The following is a 25,309-nucleotide window of genomic DNA, read 5'->3' on the forward strand; positions in this document are numbered from 1 at the left end:
GCATATTCCATCATCTGCATAGTATTTCTTTCGTTCCATTGCATTCTGATAACTTTCATAATACAGGGTTATTATTAGGCATAACTTAATTACTTACACTCAACGTTGTATTCCGACAGGAATATTTCACAGAACACCTTAATGTAATAGCTCGTTGGAACCAGAATGAGAAGATCTACAAGATGAGATGGTGGGAAGTAAATTTCAGTGGCCTGAGGAGAAATGGTGGCTGATTCACCATTTTCCCAAATTAAAATGGTATTTTAATTAAAATATAAGGAGGGAAAAGGTGCTAAGTGATTAAAATAATAATAAAATAAAGGCTTCTAGAAGGGTCCATTGATCTGTAAAAGAGGAGGAGGAGACCATTTGAGGACATCCTTGAGTTGAGTATTTTTTTGTGGAGGGTTGGAGAACCAAAAGTTCTCAGCTTCCGCAATAGCCTCGGGACAGAAACCCTCGGGTGATTTAGCGACAATGGGTGAACACCCATCTCTTCCCTTGGTGAGTTCATCCAAAATTCACAAGAGAGCTTAGTAGTTGCAGTGTCAGTTTTGAGAGGACCAATGAAGCATTGGCGCAGATGGCAATCAGTTGCAGTGTCAATTTTGAGAGGACCAATGAAGCATTGGAGCAGATGGCAATCTTCTGTGAAATGAATGGAAATTTTTATTTAACGTATTTGCTGAGTTAAATTTCAAGAAATCTCCAAATTTTCCCATTTGAAACATTACATAAATGCACATACAACTTATAAAACAATTAGCTAATTATAACTTCTACATGCGCAATTATTACTATCAATTATTCTAATTAGACGTTCCTGCATCACATACACCACAGACATGGGCACCCAGGGCACCACAACCTTTTCTACCATGCTGCCTGCATTCTACACCTAACTCAATCAATACGAGATTTTATGCAAAATACTGTAAATTTCAATCTGGTTTATATTGACTAGTCACAGTCCCAACAACCCTTTGTCAAAGGTAAGTGATCAATCTTTATCTGGCAAACAGGTGGCATTTCTTTGGATAGATTGGAGTAGGTACCACATCAATGATGATCACAGTGAGAATTTTGGGTGGATGATTGCCTTCTGCAAGATGGCAGCAACACAAACAGACCATTGAAAATCGCAACTGTAGAGAACTTGTAGATACAAGGCTCCAAGTGTTAGAAGGAGATAGGTATCATATTTGTCCCCAAACTGCATTTGCCTATGAATCTAAAAATAATATTTCGGTTCAATGTTCCTACAGAATAAGGGTAACTTACATGGAATAATATATCAGAAGAAAAAAAGCCTATGAAAAATAGCACTGAATTTAATTTGTTTTAACATTACCGGTCAGCTGATGCACTCGGGAATCTTTGACCAGTATTTTTATTAGGTGCAGCAAAGATTGCATAATAAGTAAATCATCTAATATCAATCAACTGCTCATAAAAAATCATTCAGAAAAAGGTTTGTGAGGACCACTTTGCCTCCTTTCATGTAAGAGCAGTTAAGTTTTGATCTTATGAAGATGCAGCTTTGCACTGGACTCTTAAACAAGGCACGATGTAAAGTGGACTTAAATCAGCTGTTTTCCCATTTTACACTAGAGTAAAATACGTAATAAGATTCACTTGGTGGATACCAAACATCTTTATGTATCTCAAGTTGCTTCGCAAGCCTCGTCAAAGTAAGCTTAATTATTAGACAACATAGAAGAACAAGATAGCATTACATGAAATTTTAAGCAAAATATTATTGGAAAAACATTGAACGAAGTTTGATATTCCTGCTATAGTAACACTAATATTAATATTTCGGCTATCAGGAAGTAATCCTAATATTATCAAATGATTCAAATTCCAAATTTAATTCAGATCACAGAAGCAACGGAAATTGTTGTTGCTTCACTTCGTATTCAGCAAAAGGCTATAAACCCAAGAACATTCAGTATTATAAATAAGGCCATCCTGATCGAAACACTACTTCCTTTTCATATCAAGAGTATGAACTAGCACCAGGTAACTTTTTTCAAAAATCCTGTGGTTTTCAGACATCTACCAGTCTTTTGCCCAGCTGCACCTGTGCCTCTGTTGTCAAGTGAAGTTTTTCCTTCTTGAGGCAAAGACCTTAGGCATCCGCACGGTAAGCATTTGGATTTATAACCCCTTGGTGTGCTTTACAAGATCCAGTCTACTCTACTGTCAGATGCCAAGCGGCTTTAAGTGTCTCAACACTGTAAACATAGACAAACAAAACAAAACAAGAAAGCATTGCATGAAGTTTTAACGAAAATAATATGTAGAAATCATTGAACAAATTATTCCTGCTAGCAGGAAGCAGGTCTAATATTAACAGATGCTTCAAACAAGAACTTTTATTCCAATCACAGCAGTGGCAGAAATTCTCGTTGCTTCCAATCACATTCAGCAGAAAGCTCTAAAGCCTGGGAACATTCAGTACAATCAACAGGGCCAACCTGAGCAAAATCAGCCTTCTTTTTTTCATCCAAAACTGCCACTGGATTACCTTTGTCAGAAATCCTGTGGCATTCATAGACATCTGCCAGCATTTTTCCCAGCTGCACCTGTGATTCCGTTGTCAAGTGCAATTTGTCCTCCTTGTGGGGAAGTCCTTTGGCATCAACACAGTAAACATTAGGGATGCTAACACCCAGCTGTGCTTCCCTCACCTTCTGCACAAATTCACTATAGGGAGGATCACCCACAGTTATTGCCACCTGCAACAGACCACATTCAGAATTACACATTAAACAAATGTATATCCAAGACATTTATGCTTTGTTGATCTTGTGGCTCCGGTGTTGAAAAATCAGAAAGACAGAAAGATTTTCTTATGTTGATAATTACTTGTGATATTCTTATGTTCTTATTAACTTTCTTGTGTTCTTATTTTATCTTAGTTCATCAAGCAAATACCAAAACATTAGGGATGCTAACCCAGTCAAGAACTCTTCCTTTAGTAGATTCATATGACAGTGAGATAATCAAGACTCTAGACCAACAGACCTTCCTCCTCCACCAAGTCAGCCTTTTATGATGCAGAGACCTTCAATCTTCTCTTCTTGTTCAGCAGCTTTAGCCCAGCAATATTCCAGAAACTTTGATCCCAGTTACTGAAACTACTGCAGAAATTTCGATCTCCCAGCTACTGTAGATCCCCAGCTTCAGAACTTCTGCAACAGAGATAGAATTTTGGTCCCAGCTTCAGCTCAATAACTTCGCACATATGAGAGAAAGGTAACCCAAAAACTCGATTTCCTTCTTCCAACTTCTCTCCTTCTTCACCAGCAACTTCGCACTTTTTACTGCAACTAGTTTACAGCACTTTTACTGCAAATTGAACTTGTTGAGAGAGTGTGACAAATGAGGTCAAGCTGCTCCAATATATAGGCTTTTGGTGAGGTTGAATTACCATGTTTGAGGCCGACTTGATTTCCTTGAGGCCAACTTGGTGGAGGAGGCCTAAATGACCTATTTTACAATAAAATATTTTTTTTCTTTGACAAATAATTTCCAAGAAGGGTACTTTACAATATGACATGGGCAAGGACACTTGACATAAACCTTAAAGGTCTACAGTGGAGACTTTGACCTAAAAAAAATTGACCCAAGCATGAAACCCATGCTTTAATAAGTCAATTTAATTAATAATAAAATTTCTTTTTCTTTCTTTTGATAAATATATTTCATAATGACTCAAATACAATTATGAAGACCAAACCTAGTTACATTCTTCAACACTCCCTCTTTACTAGGGAGGTATTCATAATTACACATATATACAAATTCTTGGAAGATCTCAAACCACGAAGAGTTTAGGTCCAAGTTGCAGGAAACGTTGGAGAAGGGTCCGTTTCCGGCCGGAAACGAAACGGAAATGAGGAAACTTGTACCGTACGGCTTGGAAACTCGTTTCCGGCCGTAGTGGCCCGTTTCTCGAGGAGAAAACGTGGCTAGCACGGCCGGAAACACGTTTTCAGGCTATACGGTGGAGTTTCCTCTTCTAAGTTGACTTTTTCTTGTATTTTCTTTAAATTTTTTTCGCTTCTAATTTTTTATTGGGCGACTAAAATATCTTCTGGATGCTTCTAGATGCCTCTCAAGTTATAAAAAAGAGTATTTTTTTAGTGGGGTAGCCTAATGTTCAAGCCTATAGCCCTAGTGTTGATATGCAGTTCATGGTAATGTTAAATTTTTTAAGTAAAAGTGACATTCTCCTTTATTTTTCATTTTCATCCTTTTACTTAAATTTTTAACATTACCATGAAATGACTCAGGATGTTTGAGAGTGGTTTCGCCCTCATTGGATTTCATATGGAGAAAGTAGAATTTTAAATTTCACTCAAAATCCAGTAGACTTATCTATTTTTCAGGATTTCAGGATTGGGGGGATTGCAATGTTTCCATTGGATTTTGTTATGTACTAGGGTATGGAACTTGTATTTAATCAAGAGAACCAAGCCCTCTATGTAGGAGAGACTCCCAATAATCAAGAGCATGTAGGGTACTAGGGTATGTAACTTGTATTTAATCAAGAGCACTAAGGTCGTTCGACTATGTAGGAGAAGGCTCCAAATCAAGCACGAGACAAGAAATTAGAAATTTCTCGTGGCTGATTTTGGATATTGCTATTTTCATTATGTGATCATTCATGAGTAAATGTGATGTAAATTTAAAAACTTAAAGTTTATGCATTGACAATTGACAATTTAATCATAATGTGATAAATTAGAATGTATCATATATGCTTTATGATTGCACATATTTCTTAAATGTCCTAATATATATATATATATATATTACGTTTCCCTGTTTCCAAAATTTGGGGGGGTCACGTTTCGTACCCGTCCCTGTTTCAGAAACTCGTACCCGTTTCCCGTTTCATGCAACTTAGGTTTAGGTACACACGGTGCCACGGACTAGATTCCTGACCAGAGCAATCTATCCATGTGGGACTAAGATGGACTAAAGCTTTCAACCTCTATGTTATGAATAAAATATATATAAATAATATAATATAAATAATGATGGTAATTGTATAATGATTAATTAATTAGTAATTATTACTGAAGAGGCAATGTCTAAATGGGACATGAGCTTCCATGAAGAGGCACCTACCTAGGGTATATAAGCATGCCCTCACTCTCATTTGTATCATTCTCATTCATACATTTTAATATATATTCTTATATCTCAATGGAGATCTACATATTCCAAGTCTTTTGGAGTATTTATCTTGAAGAATGAACTTTGTTCGTTCCACTCTATAGGTACCATCAGGCTTACTAACCATCTACCCAGGGATCTAGGTGTGTAAAGCAAGGTCAGAGCTTTATGACCAACGCCACTATCCCTACTTCGGGAACTAGACATCAACACACAAGTCGACCAAATGTCCTCCCAAGCATTTTGTATTACACACGATGCCTCAACACTCCCGATTATTCAAATCGGTAACAAAAAATCTCTCCCGATCAAACAGATCGGTAACATCAAATAAATTAAGCATGCAAAACATGATTTCCAAAACTTCGAGAGATTTACCTGTACAAACACAACCCCAATCAGTAACAAACTTTCAAATACACATAAGTAAACACAAACCTTCGGGGTCTTCAATCATCTTGATGCCACTTATATCAAGTTATTCATATGCAACTAGTCGAAAACCTTAATTTCTTCAGCAATACCCAGACATCCTCAATATACATTCTCCAATTTTTTCTTCAAGGTATCCATCATAAGATGCCCTCCCTCTCAACTTGGGAGATATATCCTTTCTTTTATCCAGGCTCCCTCTTAACTTAGGGAGATCAACTACTTTCTATAACATTGGAGAGTCTATCATGGCTTCGTTCCTTCTTATCAAAGTTATCTTGATCATCATTCATATAACTTCCTTCATCATGCTCACCAATCAAGTCAACTTTACCCATGAATATCTTCAACATCTTGAAGATTATGTACCTGCATAACTTAAACAACAAGTACAACCAAATACATATATAGAAGCATGAAGTTAACTATATCAGAATCATGGAAGCATTATACTTTAGACATCAAATACCTAAACTTAATTAGGTTCATAATTAGCAAGAGACACATACTTCTAAACCTCAACTTCTTACTAGGGTTTTGGTATACCCTAGATTACATCATTTAAAGTAAATCAAGATATCAATCTCATTATATCTAGGGCCTCAATATTACTTTCAGAGATATGATAAACTCTACTATGATATATTTCAAACCCTAGAATCCATTTTTGAGACAATAATGCCTTAGATATCAATAGTCAAAACCAATTATAGCACAATTTTGATCAGGCTATAGTTTCCAGGCTAATGAGGTTGTCATTTATTCCATCCAATTTAATTTAATCAAATAGCCTACAGATGAATAAGTCAATTTAATTAATAATTGAATTATTTTCCTTTCTTTTGATAAATATATTTCATTATGACTCAGATAGAATTATGAAGACCAAACCTAGTTACATTCTTCAACATTCAGAGAGTCTTCTGCATAGGCTTGTCTCTAAGCATGTAGAAGAAGAAGTCATCTTCAGGTGGTGTTTGAGAGGAGCAACTAATAGACCTCTTTCTTAATTTTAATTTAGAAAAAGCACATTAATTAATTTAATTCATTAATGTTGGTTAATTGAGCAAATTTCTAGGGATAAATAATTATTTATTTAAGTGACTTAAATCTAATCTCGACCACTGATCTAAGTGGGTTAGGATTTAATCCTAGCCGTCTATCACTTTGGAGATTGAGGTTTAGGGATTTTGCTCAATTTGAAATTACAAAGAAAACCTAAGGTAGAGGATGAAGTCGCACACATTTGCTTGTTTAAAAAGTGATGTTCCCGTGAGTGGGGGACTCAAGTGACTGAGGAGAAAGAGGAAAGTCTGCAACTATTTTTTGAAAGGAGAATATGTGAGGGCCAACATTTTTGAAGGGGGAAGAAAATTAGAGGAGAGAGCGTAAAATATCTTGAGCAAACCGAGACTGTGAGAAAGGGCCAAAACTTCCAGCAGTTGGGCCGAAACTTGGAGGCCAAGTTTTCCTTGGACAGGCTAAAAATTCCAGTGTGCAGGTTGTATGGCTAGAAGGTCCGAAATTTGTAAGTAAAGGGATGAGATTTGCTAGGGCCAATTCATCTTCCAGAGCAACTATTTTCATGAGGCCAAATTCTTCCTTGGTCCAAATTTTTCTTGAAGCTTGAGGTAGCTTTGGAATGCCTTGTACATAGGCTTGGTGTCTTAAGCATGTAGGAGATTATTTATTGCTCATTCAGGTGCTTGTTTGATAGAGTAAGTGATTTATGTCTTCTTTCTTAAGTCTAACTTAGGAAACGTACAATAGTTAAAGTCAAATAATTATTGTGGACTATTAATTCAATTTCTAAGGAAAAATAATAAAATTATTTGACTTAGAAATAATCTCAATTGTTAATCTCCTAGAAAGGATATTAGGGTTAAGAATTTGGGTTTGATGAATATTATAAAATAAGCCTAAGGGAGAGGTGAAGACACACAAGTGGAGAAAGTGATTTTCTCAAGAGTAAGAGGCACATCTAGACTGTAGCGCAGAGGAGGAAGGGAGCAACTGGATTCAAGAGCATTTCAAGGCTAAATTATTGGAGATTACAGGGCCAAAATTACCAAAGCGAGGAGGAGGTTGAATTGTTGGAGAGACCTATTTGATAAGGCCAAATTTCCTGAGGCAGAAATTGTTCACGGGGAAGGCGCGGGGTCGAGTTGCTAGTGAGAGGTGGGCTGAAATTCTCCAAGCCAAATTGCTTCAGATGCTAAGTTCCAGTGGGTCAAAATTCATAGGGCTAAATTCTTCCAGTGGGGTCAAGTTGCAGGGTCCAGTCCATGCATATTTCCTTGTAATTTCTTTGTGGGTTGAAACCCTGATTTTCCTTATATTAATTAATGACGGGGAATTGTTGTGAGTGTTTATCTATTGTTATGATGATTATCTCTCTTTGTTTCATCTCCATTGCCTATAAATTTTTAGAAGTTAAACTACTATTAATTTTATTTTCAAAAAATTAAAATTTATTTGGATAATAGAATAAATTTCAAGGAATAAATAATTGTTGCAATAAAATAAATATGGGCTAGTAGCCTAGTACTAGGAGATTTAACATGAAATCAAAGCTTCCAGTAGTGAGAATTTTTTGAGTACAATCTATGGATGCCCAACTAGCTATCCAATCAATAAAATCTGACAAAAATAGTTTGAGAGAAAATTTCTCTCACTCCACAAGCAATCTTAGAACATGGCTCCCTCTGAAAGTTGGTCTTCCAACCCTTGATAGGCAATTTTATGCTACCTCTACACAGACCCTCACACGTGTGGCTAGAAACCCTATCTAATCAAGCCGTCTTGCCTGTTTCTATCTGTTAATTTTAGGTATGTTCTATGCTTAGAGCAATTTATTTCAATTTTCACAGTTAGCTCCATATCTTTTCCAGATTAGCAATCACATCAGCATTAAAGTAAACTACAGATAGAACATAAACATAAATCGCAGAATACAAGCCAAGACAAGAGGACACAAGATGTGGCGCTAGCCAGGGACAAACCCCAATGTGGGGAAACCCTTGATCAATTCTTCTTATATGTTCTTCAATAGTTCAGCAGAGAGAGAGAGAGAGAGAGAGAGAGTACATTTACAACAGAAGTCAACACTTTGACTTATCTAGATAAGAGCATAGATCATCTCTAAGAAGATGATACATGAGATCAGTTGAAGACATGCTACTTCAACTAATTCTCTAAGGCGACTCCTTCACCTATCGTTGTGTTGCATTTCGTCATCATGCTGCACCTCACCGCGCTACACCATGCTGCACCCATCATCACTATGTTGCATCTCATCACGCTTCATTAATCATGACTATACCCATCACTGTACTGCATTATGTGCCATTGTTGCACCATGTTGTCATCCTGTCCTATGTGTTGGTTGCACCTTGCTTGCTTGTTGTCCCTTGCTTGCTTGTTGTCCTTAGCATGCTTGTTGGCCTTAGCATGCTTGTTGTTGCATGCTAGTTGTCCCTCGCATGCTAGTTGTATCATTGCATGCTTAGTGTATTTGCCGCTAAGTACCATACAATTGTCCCAATGTTAGTTAGTTGTCCCTTGCATGTTGCTCTCCTTCAGAGATAGATGCTCCAGCTGTTTCGGCAGTTCCCGGCAGTTCTGGTAGTTTCGGTTGTTCCCGGCAGTTCCGGTTGTTCCCGGCAGTTCCAGCAGTCCCAACAGTTCCGGCTTTTCCGACAGTTCCGGTATTTCCGGCATTTTCGGCTTTTTCGGCATTTCCAGCTTTTCCGGCAGTTCCGGCGTTTCCGACGTTTCTGGTAGTTCCAACTTTTCCGGCATTTCCAGCTTTTCTGACTTTTCCGACTTTTCCAACAGTTCTGTCTTTTCTGGCAGTTCCGGCTTTCTCGGCAGTTCCAGCTTTTCCGACATTTTCGGCTTTTCCAGCAATTCCTGGCTTTTCCGGCAGTTCCGGCTTTTCTGGCAATTCCAACTTTTCCGGCAGTTCCGACTTTTCCGGCAATTCTGACTTTTCCCACAGTTTCGGCTTTTCCGCCTTCTGGATCAGGGCAACGTTATTCCTTAGGATCTCTACTCGTACTAAAACCCAAAGACAATTAGAGAGAGGAAGAGATCCAAAGTGTGTTGAAATGACTTGAAGGCCACCTCTATTTATACTAAAACGTTGAGCACATGTGGGGTTTATTTGGTTGCTAGCCGACCTTGACGAATTGTCTTATAACGCAAATAAATTCATAACTCCATGAATACTTATCGGAATCGGACGATATTTGGATCAATCCTACACCTCTCGATGAGAGGGATCCAAGAAAAATATCAATTGCCATAAATAAAATGACCCACATGGAGTTTGGCCCTAGTTGCCAATTTTAACACTCCCTCTCAACTAGGGAGAACTCCATCCGTTGATCCATATGTCCGACTGTACTATCTCTGCCATCAGTGCCCTGCACTGCTCTGCTCTACTGAGCTTTGCTCTGCTTTGATCTGCTGAGCTTTGCTCTGCTCTGCTCTGCTTTGTCGAACCATGAAGAAGAAGAATTGATCGAGAATGTCTCATACCATTCTCTACTGACCCGAAGTCAGTTTCATCTGAAGAGAGTGTCACATCACTCTTACCGACCCAAAGTCAGTTTTATTGATCCCAAATCAATATCACAAGAGAGTGTCTCAAACCACTCGTACTGATCCCAGATCAATGTCACAAGAGAATGTCTCAAACCACTTATACTGATCCCAGAACAGTTTCATTGATCCCAGATCAATGGAGGTCATCCTAGCATAGGGAGTACGGTAGATACAGCGATGCGTCCATCGATAGTACTACTATGGTCCTTATCCTCATTTCTCTGCTCATTGATCAGATGAGAGGTACTTCCCATGAGACCCAGACTGCATGGGTAGGATGCCTCGACAGGAGAACTAATCATTCTGTCCACAGGAGAACAAATCATCCTATCAGTGGATGCCACAAAGAACTAATCATCTTAGCCCACAGGAGAACTAATCATCTTGTTCCACAGTTGCCATGGAAAACAAATCATCCTAGCCCACAGGAGAACTAATCATCATGTTCCATAGTCGCCACGGAGAACAAATCATCCTGGCCCACAGGAGAACTAATCATCTTGTTCCACAGTTGCCACGGGAGAACTAATCATCCTGTTCCACAGTTGCCACGAGAGAACTAATCATCCCAGCCCACAGAAGAACTAATCATCCTGTTCATAGCGCACCACCAGGGGAGGCTGAGTCGCCTTGTGGTTGTATGTTGCTCCAGTAACTACCCCAAGCCCCCCAGAGCTTCCAGAGCTCAATGCATGCAACATGCAGGACCCTTATAAGAAGGTCTCTCAACGACTCCAAGTCGTTCAGGAAAGTCACAGATTTGACCTTTCCCCGGGGCTTTGACAAAACGTCTGCGACCTGTACATAAGTCTGAATGCGATGGAGCCTCCTCACTCATCGACTTACCATATCGCAGATAAGGCAGTATCTGATGTCTATCTGCTGGAGAAATCATCGAATACGGGATTCCTCAATAATCGAATCCCCCCTCTGGTTGTCACAAAGAATCACAGTGGTATTCATCATGTGTACAAACAGCTCATTTAAGAGCTTCTGCAACCATGCAGCTTCACACGAGATCATATTTGTAGCTATGTATTCGGTCTCGGCGGTGCTTATAGCAACCGACTTCTGCTTCCTGCTCATACATGATATCGAAGCAGAACCCAAAGAGAACCAGCACTGAGAAGTGCTCTAGTGATCCTCCACACTACCTGCCCAGTTAGCATTCGAATAATCATGCAGTTTCATATTTCCAGCAGTGTATCTCAATCCATGAGAGATTGTGCCCCGAAGACATCTCAGAATATTCTTGGCACCAATCTCGTGAGGCTCAACCAAATATGAGCTCACCATGCTAACTGTAAAACATATGTCCGAACGAAAGTTCACCAAGAACATTAACGCGAATGAGTTTATGAAACTCAGAGGCATTTCCCAAATCTGGTCCGACATCACTACCATATAACTTCTGAAAGTTAAGATCCTCAAGGTAGTCATAGGCTTGCAGTTTATCATTCCACATCCGGAATCCAACTCCCTCTTACTTCTGCAAATGAGAGGGTCTGCACCTATCAGAAATAGGTCGTCCTCATAAGGTTCCAGTATGAGAGGTCTATCATCCACAACCTTCGGGTAATGGTTTGGATCAGTTTCACTCCTAGTGAATCTCAGCTTCATCAGACAGCTATCAATCCTCTCATACTACGCCCGGGGTGTTTTGCTTCAAGCCATAGAGGGCTTTCTTCCACATGTATACATGAGATTCCCGATCATGAATCTCAAACTCCTTGGGTTGTTCCAAAACCGTGGACCTGCTGCATGAGAGGAATGGTCCCCTTATAAGATTTTCCTTCGGTACATCTCAGACATGTACTTTCATGCTCTACTTGAATTCAGACATCCCTATCACCATTTGACTCACATCAGGTAGGGCCCCATAGGTAGACCTCCAGTGTTATAGATGAGGTATGTCAATTGACATGATCCCCAATGGACCATCCTGCAACTTGATACAAATTGCCAACCCTGAACCCATGAGAAAAAGCATCTTTGAACATGTACCTTTCCATCGATGAATGCCACCCTGAAACCTTTGACTTCCATTTCCGAGATGGACACTAGGTTCTTCTTGCGATCAGGTACGTAAAAGAGATTCTATAAATGAATCGAGTTACCCTTATTCAATTGAGAGTTAACATTCCCTACACCCTTTCCGGGATAGGTGGCATCGGCTCCAAGTATAATCCCACGATTGTTTGCATCTCTACCAAATTAGAGGGTGCACCCATCTATCCGATGAAGTGCCTTGAAGCACTACAATCTATAAGCCAAATTCCCAAAGAATTTGAAAGAAAGGGCCAATACAAGATAACGCTTCTTTATCTTATCAAAAACAACATTTGACTCTTCATACCTGGGGTTCCTTGCTTTCTATGAAGATTCGGCCATTTCCTTGATGACCTGCATTACTTGTCATTCCTTTGATCATTGAAGATGTCCCTAGAATGATTGTTATCATCATCAAGTGATGTGCCCCTGCCATTCGGACACTCCTTCACATAATGGCTGAACTAGTTCTCTGCCTTTCCTTCCACCCTGAGATCAGGTCTTCCAATGAAGTGATCTTTAGGTAGGCCATATTCCGCTGCACCATTCTGATAATATTCTCTGCTTTGACTTCACCCTTGGTGAATTTGAAGAGGGATGAGGAATCCACTGACCCTTTTGTCCTTTCCCAACTATCTTCGGTGATTGCTCTTTCATTCTTGCTTGGGCATTGTCTTCACCTCAACTCTGATACCATGTTAATTTTAGGTATGTTCTATGCTTAGAGAAATTTATTTCAATTTTCACAGTTAGCTCCATATCTTTTCCAGATTAGCAATCACATCAGCATTAAAGTAAACTACAGATAGAACATAAACATAAATTGCAGAAAACAAGCCAAGACAAGAGGACACAAGATGTGGCGCTAGCCAGGGACAAATCCCAATCTGGGGAAACCCTTGATCAATTCTTCTTATATGCTCTTCAATAGTTCAGCAGAGAGAGAGAGAGAGACAGTACGTTTACAACAGAAGTCAACACTTTGACTTATCTAGATAAGAGCATAGATCATCTCTAAGAAGATGATACATGAGATCAGTTGAAGACATGTTGCTTCAACTAATTCTCCAAGGTGACTCCTTCACCTATCGTTATGTTTCATTTCGTCACCATGCTGCACCCATCATCACTATGTTGCATCTCATCACGCTTCATTAATCATGACTGTACCCATCACTGTACTGCATTATGTGCCATTGCTGCACCATGTTGCCATCTTGACCTATGTGTTGGCTGCACCTTGCTTGTTTGTTGTCTCTTGCTTGCTTGTTGTCCCTAGCATGCTTGTTGTCCTTCGCATGCTTGTTGTCCCTTGCATGCTAGCTGTAACATTGCATGCTTGGTGTATTTGCTGCTAAGTACCATACAACTGTCCCAATGTTAGTTAGTTGTCCCTTGCATGCTGCTCTCCTTCGGAGACAGATGCTCCAGCTGTTTCAGCAGTTCTGGTAGTTCCGACTGTTCCCGGCAATTCCGATTGTTCCCGGCAGTTCCGACAGTCTAGACAGGCTTTTCCGGTAGTTCCGGCTATTCCGGCATTTTCGGCAATTCCGGCAGTTCCGACTGTTTCGGCATTTCCGGCTTTTCTAGCAATTCCAGCTTTTACGGCATTTCCAGCTTTTCTAGCTTTTCTGGCAGTTCCGGCTTTTCCAGCTTTTCCGGCATTTCCAGCTTTTCTAGCAGTTCTAGCTTTTTCAGCTTTTCCGGCAATTTCGTCTTTTTTGGCAGTTCCGGCTTTTCCGGCATTTCCGGCTTTTCCGGCAGTTCTAGCTTTTCTGGCAGTTCCAACTTTTCCAGCTTTTCTAGCAGTTCCGACTTTTCCGGCATTTCCGGCTTTTCCAGCAGTTCCGACTTTTCCCGCAGTTCTGGCTTTTCCGGCTTCTAGATCAAGGCAACGTTATTCCTTAGGATCTCTCTTCCTACTAAAACCCAAAGACAAGTAGAGAGAGGAAGAGATCCCAAGTGTGTTGAAATGACTTGAAGGCCACCTCTATTTATACTAAAACGTTGAGCACATGTGGGGTTTATTTGGTCGCTGGCCGACCTTGACGAATTGTCTTATAACGCAAATAAATTCATAACTCCATGAATACTTATCGGAATCGGATGATCTTGAGATCAATCCTACACCTCTCGATGAGAGGGATCCAAGAAAAATATCAATTGCCATATAAAAGATGACCCGCATGGAGTTTGGCCCTAGTTGCCAATTTTAACACTATCACTGGAATTGACTCTCCAAACCTTTGGAAAACTTTCCCGACCTCTGGAAGCTAAATCGACCTCCTCTATAGCTAAATCGAACTGCTCTGTTGAAGCTTATGTGCATCCTCACTATCGAATAATCCTGTCACTTGTTGTTGCCTCTTCGGAACTAGAAATCCTCCTCCGGACTCACTATCTCTGCCCCTCACTATCTTTGTGTCCCCTCTTTGGCTTGAACTCTCCTCTGCTGAATCACTGCAACTGGGAAACTCGATCACTGCCAACAAACTCGACCTCAAGTGTGTTCTCTATCAACCCCATCGATCTCCTCTTATAATCTCTAGTTGGATCACCAACGACCACGATTAAATCCTTATCGATGGCTAAGATCATTTCTGAGTTGATCTGTGTGATTTTCTAGAGAAATCTCACCTTTCTCAATTAATTATTGTTAATTAATCATTTTTCCTAAGTTTGACTTATTAAAAATTTAATTATCAATTAATTAACTTAATTGAGTTGCTTCTAGGTGGATTTTCCAGAAACAGTTTCTGGGTTTGGAGTCCTAGTGTTTCTTAGCCCCTCTGATCAAAGTCGAGACTAGAACACCATCCGATGCTACAAAAACTAATAACAATATCTCACTTATCAGAGTTGGGGCATGTAAGAGTTCCTTTATTTTAGATGAAGCATTAAATGCTTGAGGAATAGGGTGATGGCTAATGAGGGGGGTGAGCTCATGCTAGGCTTTTTCCCATGTGCTAAATAAGTGCCATCAACCTTTTTCATTTTACATTTTCTTTTTCTTGTGGCTTTCTATGCTTTTATCGTTCTTTCAATTGCGTCAACCTTTGGGACCAAGTTTCTAGGCCCTGAGACAAGGATCTGGATATAGGGTGCCAATCCCAATGATCGATGACAATCAATCCAAGGATTGGACATGAATAATGAGGAAGGATGAAAAGTGGTAAAGTATTGATTATGCGGAAACGTTATAATATTGTATCAATTTGTGCCTCCCCAGTAATGCCCTTCTTAAACCAAAAGGCCTTAAAGGAGGTCCCACTAGAGTAGAGTCAAAGACTAACCTCCTGAGTCAAGTGTGGGAACAACGATACAATCCAGAGTGGTCAACCATCTAGTTTGTCCCATGATTCATGCTGATATGCCCATAACATTAAACAAAAGTGCATGATTCCTAAGGTCATTAGAGTAGCTACTAATAGATGACCCACTTTTCTTCAAAAAGAATGCCAAATGGGTGAGAGCACTAACAAGAGCAATAAGTCGAAAACTCTACCATAATGCTATCTGATGACCATCATAGGGTTGTTGGAACAAAGGAAGGAAGATAGCGCTGATCTTGAAGGAGAGTTTAAACCCTAGGAAAGCCATAGAAAAAATGTCCTATTCTTGAAGGTGACTTTAAACCATAGAAGACCCTAAGAAAGAGATGATCCAAAACCTCTAGTTCCGTAGTCACAAAGAGGCTTTATGTGATGCCACTAGCCAAAATCTTTGGATCCACAAATGGAGTGATCCCTTGATTCACGGGTTTATACCCTAGGGAACCATAAAAGGAAATGATCCAAAAGTTGTAGTTCTGTAGCAATAAAGTGATGCCACTAGCAGAAAATCTTTGGATAAATTGCTGAATTGAGTGAAGTTCACACCTGCTCTAATAACATGTTGAGATTTACAAGAAATAGTGCAAGAATTGAATGGAAACAACATAAACCCTAACTCAACAATAATGATAAAATAAATCAGCACCAGGGCAGACCAACTCTTGAAAAGAAAACAGCCAGGGGTGCAACCCTAGCGAGAATAATAACCCAAGAACAAGTGTATTAGAGAGACAAAAAACCCATGAACAAAAAAGAGCGTTACACTTGCTAGGTGTGCCTAGGCAAAACACTCTATTAAGAATGAATGAAGGAACACAATGATAAATTACAAATAAGAGATGAGCATATATACACAGCTCAAGGGATAGCGCACTTACATATTTTCAACGACTTGCAGATTATACATATATCTGTTTCGGCTTCTTAACGCTTGGTGTGAAGTGGAATGAACCGCAGGCCTTTAGCAATAAGTTCAGAGGTTACTCAAGAATAGCATGGTAGCACTCTCTGATTTGTTTGATCTGTATGTGGCTTTGAGGCGTTGCTTACACTAGAGGGGAATATTCAGGTCACAAGTATTCAAGATAGAGGCTAGAGTGAGGGAAGGAGAAACAGTGGGGATGGATTGCCGAAATGTTGGGGGGCTAATTATATTATGACTCTTTGACGTCTTGTATTGTTCTTGTGAAAGTAAAATCGAGTTTCTAATCATTTTCCCTGTCGAGACAATTTTATCCTCCCAGGAAGATCGAACATTAGTTTTCTTTTAGTACAAAGCACATAATTTACAGAGCAGGTCAGGCCCCAAATCTTTATTCAAAGCAAGAAAAACTTTAGGCCGAGGCACCCCTTTAGAGCAGAGAATACGCCGTACAAAACCGATATCGAAAATACCCAACTGAATAAACAGAATGAGAAAAGTTGAAAACGCATTACCTGTATGAAAAGGAGATCGGGATGTTGCAGATCAGAGCGGAAATCATGGATAAGTCTCTCGAGATTATGCTTATAACTATTAGCATTCTTCTCAGATTCTGTATCACTTTCGCCTTGATACCACAGAATTGCTCTTAGAACGCCTCCATGATTGAGAGCTGCCTTGGTTCTAGTTATCATATTCTTGTAGAGTGTGCTGCCCTTTTCCCATTCTTTGATGGCGGTACCTCCAATGGCACAGGGAACTAAACCAATACGAGCTTTTTCGGGATCTTTATAATGCTTCAGTATAGTGTTTGCAAATATCATTCCAGGACCTACTCCACACACTTTGTCTGCATTCAACGTTCAGCAAGAAGCAGTAATACCAAATTGTTATGCATAGTTTCAACTCTGATTTATATACATACACAGAGAGAGAAAGGGCACACGTACTTACGTTTATCTATATCGGCATGCAAAGGAACATGAGCTTGCTCCCAATGAAGATGTGAGTTGAGCCTGAGAATTGAAGGGTGTGCTTTGCATTCTGGAGGAAGGAAATGATCCCAATGAGAACCATGAACTCCTCCCCTGCCCGACATGTTGCTCTGTCCTGAGAGAACGAAAATATCCATTTTCACTGCCTTAACAGTAGTAACTGTTCTTAGGCATTATATATAGAGCCAAATACGATCAACATTACATCCTGTCACATATCACGCACAGAGATTCAGAACTTTTTTGACAGCGAGCTAACAGTCAAAGGCATCTGGGTCAACAATGGGCTGAGCCGGAACCCCATCCGTTGGGCTAACATTATCCACTCTGTCAGCATACCTGTCGCTGCAAATTCTGGGTAGGAAGTCCGTAAACAGTAAGAATTGCCTGAGTTGATTAATGCCCTCAACTTTGTCCGAATCCGGCAAATTATAGATCTGAGTGATCCGCTGTTAGGTTTGTATTTCTGATCATCCAGATGGATTCAAAGATATTTAAAATCCCAAAAATGGTATTCATAGATATTTAAAATCCCAAAAATGGTATTTATGAATAGATGAGATTACATCTTTGTCATAGCAAAACTGCAGTTTCGAAGTTGAAATGCCACAGAAAGAGAAGTGGAGACGTTTAAATTACGCGTACCATAATTCCTCGTAGCTTAGTCTACACAAATTAGCCGGAAAATAATGGAAATTCCGTTGATATTATGATAAATTAGGCAGAAATTTTTGAAGATTTGGTTATTGCTGTCAAAACTTTAAGATTTTGAGTGAGCTTTAAGATTTTAAGTAAGTTTTTAATGCTGTAAAACACTTCAACATTTAAGATTAGGCAGAAAATTTTGAAATTTTGGTTATTGCCGTCAAAACTTTCAGATTTTGGGCGAGTTTTAAGATTTTGAGTAAATTTTTAATGCTGTAAACACTTTAACATTTAAGATTTTGAGTGAATTTTTAATACTGTTGAATCTATTTCGACTTAAAAAAAATCCCATTCAAACACAACATTTTGAGTAAAATTATTATTATCGGATTCTGACAAAAATTCTACCGTTCAGGCCAATTTTCTTCGATGTCATAAATGCCTTTGATAAGGAGCCATGCTGATTGTAAATGCCTTTGACAAGGGACCATGCTATAGCAAAATTATCTGTAATTTTGATTAATCCTACTCGATTACATTTTTAATTTTTAAGGTTGGTTTGAAGATTTTAGAAATCCCTTATCGCAGTTTTCAAGTAACGATATCGTATTTTTTTTGGGCAAGTTTCACATGTAAAAATGTACATATATCCCAATAAATATAAAAGGGCCTGGTTTAACCGTTGTATGTTTTGTTTTTTTAGATTGTTATTTTTTAGGATTTAACTAATATTTTTATAAAATGTATAAACCACCCATTGTCTTTAGATGTAAAGGTACATTTAAGGAATGCAATATTTAAAATAAAAATGTACATATATCCCAATAAATATAAAAGGGCCTGGTTTAACCTTTGTATGTTTTGTTTTTTTAGATTGTTATTTTTTTAGGATTTAACTAATATTTTTGTAAAATGTATAAACCACCCATTACAATGATGTAAAGGTACATTGAAGGAATGTAATATTTAAAAGATTATTTAGGCAAAAACAGAACCCACCATTATTAAATGTATATGTTTAATATTTTTTGAAATCTCAATTGTAAGTAGCTAAATTTATATGTGTGAATACATGATTCAAATATTTTCACTAATATTTTTAAATTATTGTTTGATAAATTATATACAACAATGAATTTATAACAAGTTCAATATTTATTATATATAGATACAAATGCAAACTATTATACAAAATGATAGGCACATTTATGTTTCTTCAATCATTCCCTCTTATTTTTCGACTAAGAATAACAAATCATAATGCCAAGTATGCAATAAATTATAAACATCAGACTCCAATATTTATATATTCTCAATTTTTTCAACAAATAAATGAACATTTTAATATTAATCTCAACTTTTTTTCTTGTTGAACAAATCAAAAGCAAGTTATCCAGGACAATTACCTCCAATATATTCAGAAGTTGAAGAGGCTTTCCTCCCACCTCAAAGAAGACCCGCATTCTGAGGATGTGATTCATGTGGAGGCTTAAGTCAAAGCGCTACACCACCATTTCGAATCCCACTACGACACCCTTGACCTTGCAGCAAGGCAAGATGTGCTACAAGTAATGACGCTCACGTGGAGAACAATTGTTCATCTTCATTCGATCATTATCTGAATGTGTATATAATGATTTGTAAATGTAGGGTTATATTTTTCATTCAGAAGTTGAAGAGGCTTTCCTCCCACCTCAAAGAAGACCCGCAATCTAAGGATGTGATTCGTGTGGAGGCTCAAGTCAAAGCGCTACACCACCATTTCAAATCCCACTACGACACCCTTGACCTTGCTGCAAGGCAAGATGTGCCACAACTAATGACGCTCGCGTGGAGAACAATTGTTCATCTTCATTCGATCATTATCTGAATGTGTATATAATGATTTGTAAATGTAGGGTTATATTTTTCATGTCTCCTGGTAGTCTCTCAGTCCCTATACCCACATCTATAACCTCTGTGGAATTCCCTCCTTTATCGCAACTAACTCTTTCCATTTTCAGAAGCATATTGTGGTGTGAAATTTTGTCATCCCAAATGGAGAAGAAATCGGCTTCACTACTCATATAATCATTCACAGTAGAGATGGTGTGGATTCCCATATGGTTCTGCACATTTACAAAGTAGTTGTTGTCGAATGTATTCAGAGTCACAGGATCAAGTGACGTTAACGTATGCACGTTTCCGTTCTACGGGCACGTGCTTTGCAAGGTGGACAAATAGGAAGAATTTAGTGATGGATGTGGACTGCACGTTCCGCTAAAATATTAAAATGAAATGAAATGATATTTTAACATCCACGAAACTAAAAATAGTCTATGGGACCATCACTTCCCTACTTTTCGCCTTTTGCAATTCAATCATTTTCTCATTCAAATTGATGATGAGTTAGCCCAACCTTTCAATAATCCCCTCGCTGAAAAAACAGAAACCAATGCTAACATATTCCCATAACTTTCTCTGATGTGTTTGAACACATCACATTCCAAAATGAAATGTTTTTCCGATTCCATTGCCCAGATGTGCAAGTACACATTCATTCTTCCCAAGCTTCTTTAGGCCTTTTCCACAGTCATGTTTCACACCGAAGTTGATGTGAGTTGGTTCTTAATTGAGCAATAAGAACCTTTTCCCTTCACATAATGCTAGCTCCAGTGTACTCTTTTTGTTGGAGATCACACGTAGGGTTGAATTCCTCAATGTAGTACTTCTTCTTTCTACCCAATCTTTTTCTCCATACTGTTTAAAAAAACTTCTCCACAACAAAATTCTTTAGCTCTTTCCTATTTATGATACAAGCAGTGAAATAAATATTCCATTTAACTTTTTAAAAATAAACCAATTTCAACTTTACTATTAATTTATTTATTTCTTTTTATTTCTTTTCATTGTGATATATGCTCATCAGCTCTTTGAAATTCTAAACAAAAGTGGTCCTTTTAGAATGATACTTGAACCAATGTCACCCGATTCTTGTTTGGATTAGAGTTTGAGTTCAGCAGCAATAATGTTTGATTCAAATTCGAATGTAGCAATGAAGTTCGAATAAGGTTCGACTATATATAATATATATTTCAATTTTTTAAAATTTATAAAAAGAAATTATATCTAGTATAGACAACATAGAAGACCTCTATCATAATTTTACTACAACCCTCTCATATTCTATTAACAAGTTCTCAATTGAAGTTTCAAATAATAAAAGAAATAGCAAAACCAATCCATGGTATGACAAAGATTGTAAAAGTGCGAGGAGAGCAATTATGGAAGCTGTTGATGAATCTCTTAAAATGGACAAGATAAAAATATACAAAGCCCTAACTAAAAGGAAAAAGAGGCAGTACATTCGTCAAAGACAGGAGAATCTCTTACACCTCTCTAAGGTAGCTCCTAAGAAATTTTGGAGGCAGATTCTAACTAGAAAGACTAAGGATAATAATAAAATTGCTCTTCACGATTGGAATTCCTATCTTAAAAAGTTTTATGAATCTCCAAATGTCATGGATAATTTGGAAACCCTTCTCACAACAAAAGAAGTTCTCTTTAGAAGACATTAAGTTTGGGGTTAATCGCCTCGCTAATGGGAAAGCTAAGGACATTGAAGGTTACCAAGCAGAAATCTTAAAAATTGGAGGTCATGTCCTCATCCCCCACATCCACAAGCTTTTCAATCAAGCAGTCAAGCAAGGGTTCCCTAAACCTTGGACTGAGAGCCTCATTATCCCTATTTTTAAAAGTGGGGATACAAATAACCCCTCTAATTATCGAACAATTATGATCAGCCCTCTCTTAGCCAAGTTATATGGTAGTATTTTGGAAAAGAAGTTAAGCATATGGCTTGAAAGTGAAGGTAAGCGGGCTAAAGGCCAAGCAGGTTTCAGAAGGTATCACTCAACAACAGACCACCTCGTTACGCTTAAGATCATTGCGGAGGAATGCCGTAATGATAAATCCAATTTATTTTGTTGCTTTGTGGACTTTAGAAAGGCTTTCGATACAGTTCCTAGATACAACCTTTGGAATAGATTAGAAGAGCTAAAGGTTCCTCTCGAGTTGAGAGCTGCCGCTATAAGGTTATACGAGAATGTAATTGCCAAGCTAAAGAGCAATGAGGGGTGGTCGAAAGATATTAAGTGTAACATCGGAGTTAAACAAGGTTGCCCCCTCTCCCCTACCCTATTTGCATTTACATCGATAAGCTCGGAGGCTATTTAGAGGAAGCAGGATGTGATGGCACGATCTTAGCTAGGATAGTCGTCATCCTTCTTCTTTATGCTGATGATATTGTTCTTTTGGCAAGGTGCCCATCTGATCTTGATAAGCAACTCAAGTTTCTTAAGGATTTCTGCTCTACCATGGGTATGACTGTTAACAGTGACAAAACAAAAGTTATGATTATCAAATCCAAGAAGGACACTTACGCTAATTTTATGTATGACAATAATAACTTGGAGGAAGTGTATTCTTACAAGTACCTAGGAATTGATATTCATCACAAGCTCAACTGGAACCATAGCATTGAGAAAAGGATTAATGGGGGGTGGAAAGCTTATTTTGGTCTTGAAAATAATCTTAAAATAGCAAACCTCGTAATGTGGGATAAAAAGAAGTTCCTCTTTGAAACTTTAGTCACTCCTGTTATCTTATATGGCTATGAGGTTTGGGGTTGCAGCATCTCCAGAGAATCATGGAGAAAGATTGAGCAAATCCAGAAGCGTTTTATAACTTATAACATGAAAATTAAAAGTAATACACCCTATCCTATTCTCCTTATAGAAGCAGGTCTTTCCCCTATTGAGAGCCTAGTTATGCTTAGGTTTCTGTTGTACAAGCACAAAATCAATAACATAGACGATTATAGACTTTCTAAGCTAGCTTTGAATTCTAGCCAAAACCATCTAAGGCTCAATCGAGGGTGGCATAAAGACACAAGGGCCTGGTTAAACTATTGGGAGATCAACGAAAATGATGCATTGCAAACATAAATAACATTAAAGATATTGTTACTTCTAAGTTCAAAGAAAAAATGTGGTGTGAGAAAGATTTAGCAGCTAAAAGAAAATTAAGTTATTATAAGAAGGTCATCAACCCCATCCTAGAAGATCAAAAGTATCTCTCTATTTTAGCTAGCTCAAAGAAGAAAATTAATATAGCAAAGATTAAAACGAATTCTCATGAGCTTCATAGTGAAACAGGTCGTTGGGCAGTTCCTAAAACGCCATGGATGGAAAGGATCTGCCATATATGTGAGAATAGGAACATCGAGGATGAAAACCACTTCCTCTTAGAGTGCCCCACGTACAACCACATTAGATCTCAGTTTCACAATCTTTGTAACAATACTGACCTTCCTAGCCTTTTACAATGTCAAAATTATAGTGAGCTCGGGAGGCTTCTCTCCAAGCTTTTTGAGCATAGGAATAAAATCTTAAATCAAAATAAATAATTTATTTTTTTAGGTCCGATAGACCATTGTTTGGTCTCAACGGAGGTTAACCACTACCACCATCATCATCATTAACTTTTATTTTATATATAATTAGACTATATTATATTAATATTTTTGTAATTTTTAATAAATATAAATTATATTAATTCATATAAAATATATTGTATATGACATATAATAATTTATTATATTATTCTCTGTTATAAATAGAAATTAGTAAATTTTATTAATATTATGAATTGGATTAAAATAATTTCAGTCATATGACCTATAGTAATTTATAATATTATTCTTTGTGATAGATATAAATTAATTCCTCCAGATTCCAGTGGTGGTTGCAGTTTGTGGGAATTCAATGGCTGATGCTTACTGGAGAGATGGTCGTTCATTAGGGATTCCTGCTCCGCCCAAGCGTGCTCGTGGGATTTCTGGCTGTCGTGATGTTCCTGGATATTTACTTGATGTGGCGGGTCGATCATCTCTACGGGAATCCAACGCCCCTGGAGCTCTGGATTCTCATGTTCGAAATGGGCTTCCATATTCTGGTGGGGGATTAACATATGGTGATATTGGTGGTTTGGGAGGCTCCCTCGGGGCAAGGTTGGGAGGCAGTGGAGGTTATGGAGGATTGTCAGGTTCGTCCCTTCCTGACTCTGTTTTAAAGGGTCAGAGGCCAGGCACTGGAAGTGCAGATCTTGGACTTGGGGGGAAATGAGGGAGCCTAGGTTTGGGCTATCAAAGGTCAGGGCCGCAGGGACTGAGATAACCTTTGATAAGGCCTGATGAGCACCTTCAATCTGCCGCATCGATTACCCTCTTTATTGAGGGTCTTCCTGTTGATTGTACTCGCAGGGAAGCTGCACACATTTTCTGTCCATTCCTTGGTTTCAAAGAAGTTCCATTGGTACAAAAGGAGCCTAGACCTCCTGGTGGAGATCCTCTTGTGTTATGTTTTGTTGATTTTTCTGATGCAAGATGTGTTGCAACTGCCTTAGAAGCGTTACAAGGGTATAAGTTTGATCAAACTGACAGTGAGTCATCTGGTTTAAAATTGCAATTTGCACGTTTCCCTGGTCCACGTGGGCCATCTGGTTCTTCTCGAGATGAACCTTATCGTGGAAATCGTAATCATGACGACTCTCGTGGTCGCTTTCGACGTTGATTTTACGACTGTCAAATAGGTACATGCGCTTTTACAGAAAGATTTGTTGGTTGATCGAGCTAGTTTTGAAGGAGCGAATGTGGCAATCAAGTATCAGTATGTGGTGTTGTCGGTGTTAGTTTAATGCGGGATGTATTTTGGCCCAATTAGAACCAAAGTGGCTAGTGTGTAACGCTGGATCTGTTTAGGTTAAGGATTCCAGTATTATATGGAACATTGTTTAGTCTTTTCGACGATATAAATTAATATACTTAACTCAATGAATTGAATTAAAACAATTTCAATCCATACCGTGACCCCCCGGCACAGCTAGCATCGACACCCGTAATCTATCTCGCGTAATTTGCCTGACTCTCTGTCGTTCCAAACGCGCCCCGCATAATTCGCTTTGATTCTCTGTTGACTCGTGCACAGATCAAAGCAATCATATGGCTTATCAGTTTAGTTAATGGCCAGGCCATTCTCATGGTAACGCAGTGAAAAAGGTCGACGGCCATTATTCGTTTTTGAACTCATGTGATTGCC

The 25,309-nt window shown here is 38.6% G+C and overlaps 2 protein-coding genes across 5 annotated transcripts; one reads left to right on the forward strand and one right to left on the reverse strand.

Annotated features, from left to right (window-relative positions):
* Positions 1–1,732: 1,732 nt before the first annotated feature.
* On the reverse strand, positions 1,733–18,257 carry LOC149146601 (putative carbohydrate esterase At4g34215). 4 transcript variants are annotated; one of them, XM_089446675.1, is made up of 4 exons: positions 17,488–18,257; positions 17,049–17,383; positions 2,481–2,741; positions 1,733–2,237 (listed from the first exon to the last, which is right to left on the reverse strand). In XM_089446675.1, exons 1-4 carry the CDS (start codon positions 17,663–17,665, stop codon positions 2,232–2,234), a joined length of 780 nt encoding a protein of 259 aa, XP_089302801.1. In that variant the 5' UTR covers positions 17,666–18,257; the 3' UTR covers positions 1,733–2,231. The 4 variants fall into 4 exon arrangements, with proteins under 4 accessions (XP_089302801.1, XP_089302802.1, XP_089302800.1 ...); XM_089446676.1 differs by having other exon boundaries at positions 2,531–2,741; positions 17,488–18,256; XM_089446674.1 differs by having other exon boundaries at positions 1,733–2,741; positions 17,488–17,736; positions 17,868–18,247.
* Positions 18,258–23,968: 5,711 nt separating this feature from the next.
* Positions 23,969–24,882, forward strand: LOC149146602 (uncharacterized). The gene has a single exon (XM_089449988.1). It carries the CDS (start codon positions 23,978–23,980, stop codon positions 24,335–24,337), a length of 360 nt encoding a protein of 119 aa, XP_089306114.1. The 5' UTR covers positions 23,969–23,977; the 3' UTR covers positions 24,338–24,882.
* The last annotated feature ends 427 nt before the right edge of the window (positions 24,883–25,309 follow it).

This window comes from Pinus tabuliformis, chromosome X (assembly GCF_031772625.1).
Source record: "Pinus tabuliformis cultivar Carrire ecotype Pingquan chromosome X, CPIR1, whole genome shotgun sequence".
Lineage (NCBI taxonomy): Eukaryota > Viridiplantae > Streptophyta > Pinopsida > Pinales > Pinaceae > Pinus > Pinus tabuliformis.